Source organism: Hypanus sabinus, chromosome 11, assembly GCF_030144855.1.
Source record: "Hypanus sabinus isolate sHypSab1 chromosome 11, sHypSab1.hap1, whole genome shotgun sequence".
NCBI lineage: Eukaryota > Metazoa > Chordata > Chondrichthyes > Myliobatiformes > Dasyatidae > Hypanus > Hypanus sabinus.
The window spans coordinates 12093229-12106334 of record NC_082716.1 but is presented as its reverse complement, the minus strand read 5'-3'; the positions used below and the strand labels follow the sequence as shown (position 1 = coordinate 12106334).

At 44.5% G+C, this 13106-nt stretch overlaps 1 protein-coding gene across 1 annotated transcript in view; it reads left to right on the top strand.

Annotated features, from left to right (window-relative positions):
• Positions 1-13106, top strand: part of LOC132401692 (interferon-induced protein 44-like) — a 45836-nt gene that overhangs the window by 18020 nt on the left and 14710 nt on the right. Inside the window, exons 4-6 of the mRNA XM_059983774.1 lie at positions 2019-2202; positions 5192-5338; positions 12134-12290. Coding sequence (XP_059839757.1) covers positions 2019-2202; positions 5192-5338; positions 12134-12290 — 488 coding nt within the window. The remainder of the gene's footprint in view (positions 1-2018; positions 2203-5191; positions 5339-12133; positions 12291-13106) is intronic.

Sequence of the window (13106 nt, the reverse complement as noted above, 5' to 3'; positions counted from 1 at the left end):
AGCAAATTTGCTGATCCAATTTATCACATTATCATCCAGATCATCGATACAGACGACAAATAACAATGGACCCAGCACTGATCCCTGTGGCACACCATGAGTCACAGGCCTCCACTCAGAGAAACAATCCTCCACTACCACTGTCTGGCTTCTCCCATTGAGCCAATGTCTAATCCAATTTACTACCTCACCATGTATACCCGGTGACTGAATCTTCCTAACTAACTTCCCATGCGGGACCTTGTCAAAGGCCTTACTGAAGTCCATGTAGACAACATCCACTGCCTTCCCTTCATCCACTTTCCTAGTAACCTCCTCGAAAAACTCTATTGGATTGGTTAAACATGACCTACCATGCACAAAGCCATGTTGACTCTCCGTAATAAGTCCCTGTCTATCCAAATAGTTGTAGATCCTATCTCTTAGTACTCCTTCCAATAATTTACCTACTACTGATGTCAAACTTACTGGCCTATAATTTCCTGGATTACTTTTAGATCCTTTTTTACACAACGGAACTACATGAGCTATCCTCCAATCCTCTAGCACCTCATCTGTGGATATCGACATTTTAAATCTATCTGCCAGTGCCCCTGCAATTTCAACACTAGTCTCTTTCAAGGTTCGAGGGGATACCCTGTCAGGTACAGGGGATTTATTTACTCTGATTTGCCTCAAGACAGCAAGCACCACCTCTTCTTCAATCTCTATAGGTTCCATGACCTCCTTACTTGTTTGCCTTATGTCCATAGACTTCATTCCAGTTTCCTTAGTAAATACAGATGCAAAAAACCCATGTAAGATCTCCCCCATTTCTTTTGGTTCCATACATAGCCCATCACTCTGATCTTCAAGGGGACCAATTTTTATCCCTTACTATCCTTTTGCTTTTAATATACCTGTAGAAGCTCTTAGGATTATCCTTCACTTTGACTGCCAAAGCAACCTCATGTCTTCTTTTAGCCCTCCTGATTTCTTTCTTAAGTATTTTCTTGCACTTTTTATACTTGTCAAGCTCCTTATTTGCTCCTTGATGCCTATACCTGTCATATATCTCTCTCTTCTTCATCAGATTTCCAATATCCCTCGAAAACCAAGTTCTTTATTCTTATTTACTTTTCCTTTAACCTTGACGGGAACATACAAGCTCTGCACTCTCAAAATTTCTCCTTTGAAGGTCTCCCATTTACCAATCACATCCTTGCCAAAGAACAACCTGTCCCAATCCACACTTTTTAGATCCCTTCTCATTTCTTCAAATTTGGCCTTTTTCCAGTTTAGAACCTCGACCCGAGGACCAGATCTATCTTTATCCATGATCAAGTTGAAACTAATGACGTTATGATCACTGGACCCAGAGTGTTCCTCAACACAAACTTCCATCACCTGTCCTAACTTGTTTCCTAACAGGAGATCCCCATCACCTGTCCTAACTCATTTCCTAATAGATCTTGAATGTTGTGGAAGCTACACTTGGCCAGGCAGATGGAGAGTGTTCCATCACACTCCTGACCTGAGGTGTTGAACAGGCTTTGGGAAGTTACTCACTGTAAGTTCCTAGCCTCTGACCTGTTCCGGCTTGCTCTTGTAGTCACAGTGCCAATGACTACCCCAGCTCAATCGTCCAGCGTATTGCAACACACAAAATGCTGGAGTACCTAAGGGGGTCAGGAGGGAAATTGGTCATTAATATTTTGGCTGGACACCCCTTAGCAGGACTGGAAAGAAAGCGGTGAGAAGTTGGTATATACAGGTGAGGGGAAGAGGCAGAGTAAGAGCTGGTGGGCGATAGGGAGGGGCAGTGAGAAGTGGTGTAATTTATTGCATTCCGATGCTTCCAGTGTGGCCTCTGCTACATCACTGGGACCCAACGCAGACTGGGGGATCGCTTCATCAAGTGGCCACACAATGTCTTTCATAACAGCCAGGATCATTTGGTGCCCAACTATTTTAACTCCGTGTCTCATTCCCACGCCTATATGCCTGAAATTGACTGATATAAATGTGCTTGTCAACAGGAGAAAAGATGAACTACTTGACTTTGTCAAGACATACAACCCATTCCTAAACTCGAGCATTCGGCCAACAATTTTACTCATTGGACCTCTAGGAGCAGGAAAATCCAGTTTCATCAACTCTGTGGACTCGGTTTTCCATGATTATGTGACCAATCGGGCTTTCGCTGGAAATACCACCACCAAAGTAAGAATACAAATGTACTTCAGAACCAGAAACGCAATCAGGTTTAATAACATTAAGTTTATTTGTCGCGAAATTTGTTGTCTTTGCGGCAGCAGTGGTATGTAGTATATAATAAAGAAAAAACAGTGAATTACTCTGTGTGTGTGTGTGTGTGTGTGTGTGTGTGTGTGTACACACATATATATGTATAATATTAGTTTAATTAAGTAAATTGGAAAATTAGAAATAAAGTACAAAAATACTGAGCTAGTGTTCATGGGCTCAATGTCTGTTCGGAAATCGGATGGCAGAAGGGAAGAAGCTGTTCCTGAATCACTGAGTGTGTGCCTTTAGGCTTCTGTACCTCCTTCCTGATGGTAGCAATGAGAAGAGGGCATGTCCTGGGTGAGGAGGGCCCTGAATGATGAACGCTGCCTTTTTAAGGCATTGCTCCTTGAAGATGAGCTGAATACTACAAAAGCTAGTGCCCATGATGGAGCTACCTAGGTTTACACATTCAGCATCTTCTTGTGATCCTGTACAGTATTCCATCAATACCAAACAGTGATGCAGTCAGTCAGAATGCTCACTGTGGTACATCTGTAGAAACTTGTGAGTGTCTTTGGTGACATACCAAATCTCCTCAAACTTCTAATGAAATATTGCTGCTGTTGTGCCTTCTTTGTAGCTGCATTGATACATTGGGCCTAGGATAGATCTTTGAGAGATTGACACCCATGAACTTGAAATTGCTCACTCTTTCTTTTGATGATCCCTTGATGAGGACTGCTGTGTGTTCCCTTGTCTTACCTTTTCTGAAATCCACAATCAGTTGTTTGATATAATTGACATTGAGTGCAAGGTTGTTGATGCGACACCACTCGTCTAGCTGATATATCTTGCTTCTGTACTCCTCTTCATCACCATCTTATGCTCTATTATGGCCTTAAGCAATACAAATGATCTCTGGCCTCCCACATCATGCCCTTCTGACATCCTGACAGATCAATGGCCATCGACAGGCTTTGAATCATAGAAAAGTACAGCACACAGACCCGCCCTAGACCGTGCCAAAATCATTTAAACTGCTGACTCTCATTAATCTTCACCGGGACCATAGCCCAACATACCCCTATCGTCCATGTACCTAGTCAAACTTCACATAAATTTTGATATTGAGGTCACATGCACGACTTGTGCTGGCAGCACTCATTCCACACTTCCACGACTCTTTGAGTGAAGGAATTTCCCCTCATGTTCCACTTCAACTTCTCACCTTTCACCCTTAACCCATGAGCTCTAGTTGTAGTCACAGTCAATCTCAAAGGAAAACATTTGCTTGCATTTACCTTATCTGTACGCCTCATGATTTTGTAAACTTCTATCAAATTTTCTCTCAGTCTTCAATGTTCTAAGGATTAAAGTCCTAACTTATTCAATCCTTCCTTATAACTCAAGTTTTCCAGATCTTACAATATAGTTGAACATTTTTGCTGTACTCTTTCAATTTTCTTACACGTTTCCTGTAGGTAGGTGACCAGAACTGCATACAATACTCCAAATTAGTTCTCACCAATGTCTTGTATAACTTCAACACAGCATCCCATCTGATGTGCCAAATACTTTGATTTATGAAGGCCAATGTGCCTAAAGCTTTCTTTACAATGCTACCTACCTATGATGCCACTTTCAATGAATTATGTAACTGTATTCCCAGATGCTTATGTTCTGTCACACTCCTCAGTGCCCAACCATTCACTGTGTAAAACCTACCCTGGTTGGTCTTACCGAAGCACAAGACCTTGCACTTATCTGCATTAAATTCCACCTGCTACTTTTCAGCACATTTTTCCAGCTGATCCAGATCCTTCAAGCCATGACAGTCTTCTCTGCTGTCCAGTACACCCCAATCATGGTGTCATCTGAAAATTTGCTGATCCAGTTAACCACGTTATCACCCAGGTCATTGATATCGATGACAAACAACAATGGACCCAGCACTGATCCCTGTGGCACTCCACTGGTCACAGGCCTCCAGTCAGAGAGGCAACCATCTGCTACCGCTCTCTGGCTTCTCCCACAAAGTCATTGTCTAATCCAATTTTCTACCTCATCTTGAATGCTGAGCTACTGAACCTTCTTGACTAACCTCCCGTGTGGGACCTTGTCAAATGCCTTGCTAAAGTCCATGTAGACAATATCCATTGCCTTGCTTCCATGTACTTTTGTGGTAACTTACTCAAAAGTTTCTATAAGATTGGTTAGACTTGAACTACCATGTGGAAGCCATGCTGAATATCCAATTGTACAGAATACTTTCCAATAACTTTCCCACAACCGATGTCAGACTCAACAGCTTATAATTTCCTGGTTTATATTTAGAGCCTTTCTTAAACAGTGGAACAACACTGGCTATCCTCCAATCCTCTGGTATCTCTCCTGTCACTAAGGATAATTTAAGATGTGCTAGGGCCCCTGCAATTTCTGCTCATGCCTCCCACTGAGTCTGAGGGAACACCTTGTCAGGCCCTGGGGATTTATCCATCCCGATTTGCCTAAGGACAGCGAACTCCTCCTCCTCTCTAATCTTCATAGATGAAGTTGGTGCAGCTTTGCCTCACTTCTATAGACTCTGTCTGTCTCCTGAGTAAGTACAGATGCAAAATATTTATTAGGTGATCCCTTGTATAGGAGAATTTCCTGAACATTTGAGGAATCTGCAGCATGATCTTAGCGAGAGGTAAAGACTGTTTACGAACCTTGACAGGGAAATTGCCTTCCAACTTCTCCAGGGATGATTCCCACTACCCTCCTGCTGTGGGGTTGACCTGTGAATTCTGTATTCAGTACCAGTAGGCAGTGTTAAACCATGGGGAAAGTGGGCTGTTGGAAAGTACAACTGTTGAAACTTCGGTCCATCCGTACTCCCATTCTAGAAGTTGGCAGGTTTCTCCAATGTGTTTTTAAATGACGTCAGAGTTGACAATGCAGCCTTGTGTTTCAATTACAGTTTTCAAAGTACTCCTTCCAGGCAGAAAAAGCGACAGCAAGCCTAATCCTCTGTGATACATTGGGCCTTGCAAAAGATGGAGAATTTGGGATTTCCGATGAACAGATTATCAACATTCTTAATGGATTAATTCCCAACCAACATCAGGTATCGATGACTCTCTGACTCTAATAATAAATTCAATAGTAGATACAGAAGGGAAGCATGGTATGGCATAGAGCAGAGAAGAGTACAGCACAACAACAGGCCATTCAACAGTGTCACATCGAACCAGCTAAAAAGCAAATCGAAAACACCCAAGCACTATACCCTCCTACCTAATTCCATGTCCATTTCCCTCCATCTTACCTTACATCCATGTCTGTCCAAACATTTCTTGGAAGCCCCTATTGTATTTGCCTCTACCACCATACTAGGCAGCGCATTCCAGCCATCCATGACTCACTGAGTAAAAACAAACGTACCCCTCACATCCCCCTTGAACCCACCCCTTCTCACCTTCACTGCATGCTGTCTGGTAAAGACTGGCTCTGAATCCTGCCAGGGGAATAGCCTTCAAAGTGCTCCAGCAGTGATTCCTGCTGTCAGAGTAACCTATGATTTGTGTATTCATTACCAGCAATCACTGTTAAACCATAGGGCAAGTGGGCTGTTGGGTTCTGTGTTGATCTACCAAGCATTGTGGGAATTCTGTGTTGGCACTGGAACATGACAACATGTATGGCAAAGATGATATTGCAGTCAGAAATATTGCTAGAACAAGTCCTAAAGTGACAATAGTGGAAGAGGTAGAATTAAGGATTTGAGAACTTGACGACACCATTGGGAAGAAGATGTAAACAGGTAATTATGTCAGCAGTGGGGGTCCTGGGTCTGAAAGTCTTGGCTTTCAAGCTCATGCATCTTATCCTGGAAGGTAGAATAGAGAAAAGGGAATGGCTAGGGTGGCAGACATCTGCGACAACACTGTTCGCTTTCCTGATGCTAATTGTTGCATTACATGACAAGATCAGCTCCCAGAAAAGAACTTGAAATCCTACAGGAAATGAAGTCTCCTATCCTAGAACATAGAACATAGAATAGTACAGCATATTACAGGCCCTTCAGCCCTCAATGTTGTGCCGACCCTCAAACCCTGCCTCCTATATAAACCCCTCACCTTAAATTCCTCCATGTACCTGTCTAGTAGTCTCTTGCACTAACTTCACTAGTGTATCTGCCTCCACCACTGACTCAGGTAGTGCATTCCATGCACCAACCACTCTCTGAGTAAAAAAAAACTTCCTCTAATATCCCCCTTGAACTTCCCTCCCCTTACCTTAAAGCCAAGTCCTCTTGTACTGAGCAGTGGTGCCCTGGGGAAGAGGTGCAGGCTATCCACTCTTTCTATTCCTCTTAATATCTTGTACACCTCTATCATGTCTCCTCTCATCCTCCTTCTCTCCAAAGAGTAAAGCCTTAGCTCCCTTAATCTCTGATCATAGTTCATACTCTCTAAACCAAGCAGCATCCTGGTAAATCACCTCTGTACCCTTACCAATGCTTCCACATTCTTCCTGTAGTGAGGTGACCAGAATTGGACACAGTACTCCAAGTGTGGCCTAACCAGAGTTTTATAGAGCTGCATCATTACATCGCGATTCTTAAACTCTATCCCTTGACTTATGAAAGCTAATATCCCATAAGCTTTCTTAACTACCTATCTACCTGTGAGGCAACTTTCAGGGATCTGTGGACATGTACCCCCAGATCCCTCTGCTCCTCCACACTACCAAAATTTACTTTGCACTCTGCCTTGGAGTTTGTCCTTCCAAAGTGTACCACCTCACACTTCTCCGGGTTGAAGTCCATCTGCCACTTCTCAGCCCACTTCTGCATCCTATCAATGTCTCTCTGCAATCTTTGACAATCCCCTACGCTATCTACAACACCACCAACCTTTGTGTCATCTGCAAACTTGGGTGCAAACCCACCCTTCTACCCCAACATCTAGGTCATTAATAAAAATCACAAAATGTAGAGGTCCCAGAACAGATCCTTGTGGGACACCAGTAGTCATAACCCTCCAATCAGAATGTACTCCCTCCACCATGACCCTCTGCCTTCTGCAGGCAAGCCAATTCTGAATCTACCTGGCCAAACTTCCCTGGATCCCATGCCTTCTGACTTTATGAATAAGCCTACCATGTGGAACCTTGTCAAATGCCATATTAAAATCCATGTAGATCACATCCACTGCACTACCCTCATCTATATGCCTGGTCACCTCCTCAAAGAACTCTATCAGGCTTGTTAGACACGATCTGCCCTTCGCAAAGCCATGCTGAGTGTCCCTGATCAGACCATGATTCTCTAAATACACATAGATCTTATCTCTAAGAATCTCTTCCAAGAGCTTTCCCACTATCCCTACTACCTTTTTTGAACAAGGGGACAACATTCACCTCCCTCCAATCTTCCGGTACCATTTCCGTGGACAACGAGGACATAAAGATCCTAGCCAGAGGCTCAGCAATCTCTTCCCTCACCTTGTGGAGCAGCCTGGGGAATATTCCGTCAGGCCCCGAGGACTTATCCGTCCTAATGTATTTTAACAACTCTAACACTTCCTCTCCTTTAAGTACAACATGCTCCAGAACATCAACCTCACTCATATTGTCCTCATTGTCATCAAGTTCCCCCTCATTGGTGAATACCGAAGAGAAGTATTCATTGAGGACCTCGCTCACTTCTACAGCCTCCAGGCACATCTTCACACTTTTATCTCTAATTGGTCCTACCTTCACTCCTGTCATCCTTTTGTTCTTCACATAATTGAAGAATGCCTTGGGGTTTTCCTTTACCCTACTCATCAAGGCCTTCTCATGTCCCCTTCTTGCTCTTCTCAGCCCCTTCTTAAGCTCGTTTCTTGCTACTCAATATTCCTCAATAGACCCATCTGATCCTTGCTTCCTAAACCTCATGCATGCTGCCTTCTTCCACCTGACTAGGTTTTCTACCTCACTTGTCACCCATGGTTCCTTCACCCTACCATTCTTTATCTTCCTCACTGGGACAAATTTATCCTTAACATCCTGCAAGAGATCCTTAAACATTGACCACATGTCCATAGTACTTTTCCCTGCAAAAACATCATCCCAATTCACAACCGCAAGTTCTAGCCTAATAGCCTCATAATTTGCCCTTCCCCAATTAAAAATTTTCCTGTCCTTTTTGATTCTATCCTTTTCCATGATAATGCTAAAGGCCAGGGAGCGGTGGTCACTGTCCCCCAGCTGCTCACGCACTGACAGATCTGTGACCTGATCCAGTTCGTTACCTAATACTAGATCTAGTATGGCATTCCCCCCAGTTGGCCTGTCAACATACTGTGTCAGGAATCCATCCTGGACACACTTAACAAACTCTGCCCCATCCAAACCCTTGGAACTAATCAGGTGCCAATCAATATTAGGGAAGTTAAAGTCACCCATGATAACAACTGTTATTTTTGCACCTTTCCAAACTCTGCCTCCCAATCTGCTCCTCGGTATCTCTGCTGCTACCAGGGTGCCTATAGAATGCCCCCAATAGAGTAACTGCTCCCTTCCTGTTCCTGACTTCCACCCATACTGACTCAAAAGAGGATCCTGCTACATTACCCACCCTTTCTGCAGCTGTAATAGTATCCCTGACCAGTACTGCCACCCCTCCTCCCCTTTCCCCCCCTCTCTATCCCTTTTAAAGCACCGAAATCCAGGAATATTGAGAATCCATTCCTGTCCTGGTGCCAGCCAAGTCTCTGTAATGGCCACTACATCATAATTCCATGTATGTATCCAAGCTCTCAGTTCATCACCTTTGTTCCTGATGCTTGCATTGAAGTACACACAGCTTAGCCCTTCTATCTTACTACCTTTACATTCTTTATTTTGCATCTCTTTCCTCAAAGCCTCTCTATATGTTAGATCTGGCTTTACTCCAAGCACTTCTTTCACTGCTCTATCGCTCCGGGTACCATCCTCTTTGCAAAATAGTTTAAACCCTCCCGAACCATGCTAGCAAACCTACCTGTAAGGATATTGCTCCCCCTCGAGTTCAGGTGCAACCCATCCAATCTGTACAGGTCCCACCTTCCCCAGAAGAGATTCCAATGATCCAAAAATGTAAAACCCTGCCCCCTGCACCAAATACTTAGCCCCAAGTTAAAATGGTATGATGTTCCTATTTCTGCCCTTACTAGTGCGTGGCATGAGTAGTCACACATTCAACTGCCATCTCCTCCAATTCTTACCATCACTATCACACAGCGCTGGCAGCAATCCTGAGAATGCCACCCTTGAGGTCCTGTTCTCAGCCTTCTGCCTATTTCCCGAAACTCACACTTCGGGACCTCATCCTTCTTCCTGCCTATGTCGCTGGTCCCAACATGTATCACGACTTCTGGTTGCTTTCCCTCTCATGCCAGGATGTCTTGCACCTGGTCAGAGACATCCTGGACCCTGGCACCTGGGAGGCAACAAACCATACGGGTTTCCTTCTCACGTCCACAAAATCTCCTGTCTGCTCCCCTGACTATTGAGTCTCCAATGACGACAGCTCTCCTCTTCTCTGTTGCACCCTTCTGCACCACAGGGTCAGACTCAGTGCCAGAGGCCCTGCCACCGTGGCTCACACCTGGTCAGTCGTCCCTGCCAACTGTATCCTGGATGGTAAACTTATTATTCAGGGGAATGGCCACAGGGGTGCTCTGCACTACCTGTCTACTCTCCTTTGCTTTTCCCCCTCAGACTGTCACCCAATGACCTGCTTCCGGCAGCCTAGGTGTGACTATCTCCCTGTAGCTCTTATCTATGACTGCCTCATTCTCCCTTATGTCGAAGGTCATCCAGCTGCTGCTCCAGATTCCTCACACGGTCTTCCAGATCGCCCAGCCGCAAGCACTTCCGGCAGATGTGACTCTGCGGGAGAGCGGAGTTCCCCCAAGACTGCCACATCTCACAGGAGAGGCACATCACCGTCTCAGGAGGCATTGTAAAGACTAACTGGGAACAAGCTCGTCCTCTGCCTCTTCTCGTCGAAGCCTCTGGAGTCAAAGCCTCAAAGCTCCACTCCTTCACTGGCCCATTCACTCACTGGCCGCTATCCTCATCCAGGGCTACGTGTGACTTCAGATTCAGATTCATATTTATTTCTCATGTGTACATCAAAACTTGCAGTGAAATGCATCGTTCGTGTTAACAGCCAACACAACCTCAAGGATGTGCTGGGGGAAGCTCACAAGTGTTGCCATAACAACACAGAACCCAGAAACGTGGAACACAGCAGGCAACAGAACAACAACAAGATTCACCAAAGGTCAATTTGCCGGTGGAAGGCAAATATGATGTTAATATTCATTTCACGAAGACTAGAATATGAAAGCAAGGATGTGATGTTGATGCTTCATAAAGCACTGGTGAGACCTCACATGGATAATAATGAGCAGTTTTGGGCCCCTTAGAAAAGATGTGCTGAAACTGGAGAGGGTTCAAAGGAGTTCCACAAAAATGATTCCAGGATTGATCAGGTTGTCATATGAAGAGTGTTTGATGGCTCTGGACCTGTATTAACTAGTGGGGTGACCTAATTGAAACCTATCAAACAATGAAAGACCTTGATAGAGTGGATGTGGAGAGGACGAAACCTAGGACCAGAGGGCACAGCCTTGGAACGGTGGGACATACATTTTCAACTGAGAGGAGGAGGAATTTCTTCAGCCAGAGTGGTGAATCTGTGGAATTCGTTGCCACAGACAGCTGTGAAGGCCAAGTCAATGGGTATATTTAAGACAGAGGTTGATAGATTTTTGATTGGTAAGGGTATGAAGGAATGTGGGGGCAGGAGATTGGGGCTAAGGGGAAAAATGGATCAGCCATGATGAAATGGCAGAGCAGACCCGATGGTCCCAATGGTCTTAATTCTACTCCTGTATCTTATATTCTATTGTCTTAAGAAAGCTATCTCCTTTCCTCCCTCCCACATCCCTCCGAACTACTGACACAAACAGGCCCCTAGGCCTCCAGTCTCTATGTGCCAGCCATCGGGGTACAACTTGGACTACTGATCAGATTATTTTATTCTTGCCATATGATCTCGCCTCTGCCTGTTCTCATTGAAGCCTGTTGAGCTGAAGCCTCACCACTCTGACTCAGACCAACCCCATGATGACTCTGCTCTGCCAGGTGTTACCTCTCTTTTATGGAGACTGGGTTTTTCAACCTCCACTCCAGGCCTTAGCAAAAATGCTTCACTGTATCTGTGCTGCTGTCCACTGACGACAAGTAGGGTCATCGTCTCGTAAAGACAATGTCCAGAAGAAAGCAATGGAAAACCACTTATGTAGAAAAATTTGCCAAGATTATTGTCATGGAAAGACCATGGTCACCCACATCATACAACAGCGCCAACAAACGAATATATTAAAAATGGCTGACTGACAACCAACATGCAAATGCGGATAAATTGTTAAAACAAAAAAATACTGAAAGCAGGAGTTGTAGGCCCATGAGTTGCAGAGTCACGAGGGACTGGGCCCATTAAAGATTGTCTATGTGTGGGGCCAGGTGAGTTTGAGATCCTAATTAACCTGCCAGAGGTGGTAGTGGAGGCAGATAAATTTGGGACGTTTCAGTAAATCTTAGATAGGCACATGGTTGATAGAAAAATGGAGGGCTATGTGGGAGGAAAGGGTTAGGTTGATCTTGATGTAGGTTAAAAATGATTGCACACATTTGCAAGTCAAAGGGCCTGTACTCTGCTGTAGTGTTCTATATTCTGTGAATTTTTGAGACTATGTCCCCTAGTTAATTGTAGGGGTCCATGACAATTTAAAAAGTTGGAAAACCCTGCTGTAGAGGGTAATGAATTTCAGGCAATAAATTAATGCTTTGTTACTGTATTGTTTAAAAATTTCTCTTGCAGTTCAATTCACCTGCAAAAATTGAACATGAAGAAAACCGTCCCACTAGTCCAACTGTGCACTGTGTTGCCTACGTCATCGATGCAAGCCAATCTCCCATTCTTCCCAGGCCAATGAAAAAAAGAATGCTTGACATTCAGTCACAAATTAAAGAACTGGGTGAGCTTTGTGGTCTCAACTATCCATTGTGGATTATTGTCCTGTGGGGGCTGTTGGCACACATTTTACATGCCACAGTCCTGAGGAGACGCCGGATTGCTTGGAGTGAGAGTTCTGGTCTCCATACTTGAGGAAGGATATACTGGCTTTGGAGGTGATGCAGAAGAGGTTCACCAGGTTGTCCAGAGATGAGGGGGTTAGACTATGGGGAGAGATTGAGTCGCCTGGGACTGTACTCGCTGGGATTCAGAAGAATGAGAGATCTTATAGAAACATATAAAATTAGCAATGGGATAGATAAGATAGAGGCAGGAAAATTGTTTCCACTGGTAGGTGAGACTAGAACTAGGGGACATAGCTTCAAGATTCAGGGGAGTAGATTTAGGATGAAGATGAGGAGAAAATTCTTTTCCCAGAGGGTGGTGAGTCTGTGGAATTCTCTACCCAATGAAGCAGTGGAGGCTACCTCAGTAACATATTTAAGACAAGGTTGGATAGATTTTTGCATAGTAGGAGAATTAAGGGTTATGGGGAAAAGGAAGGTAGGTGGAGATGAGTCCATGGCCAGATCACCCATGATTTTATTGAATGGTGGAGCAGGCTCGACAGGCCAAATGACCTACTCCTGGTCCTAGTTCTTATGTTCTTATGACACAGGTAATTGGGTGACCATCAGGAGCAGAAAAGGGAATAGGTAGACTACCCCTGTGCCCATTCCCCTCAACATTTGGGACTGTTAGAGGGTGTGACCTAGCAGAGAAAAGGCACAACAATCAGGTTTCTGGCACTGAGTCTGATTCTGTGGCTCAGGAAGAA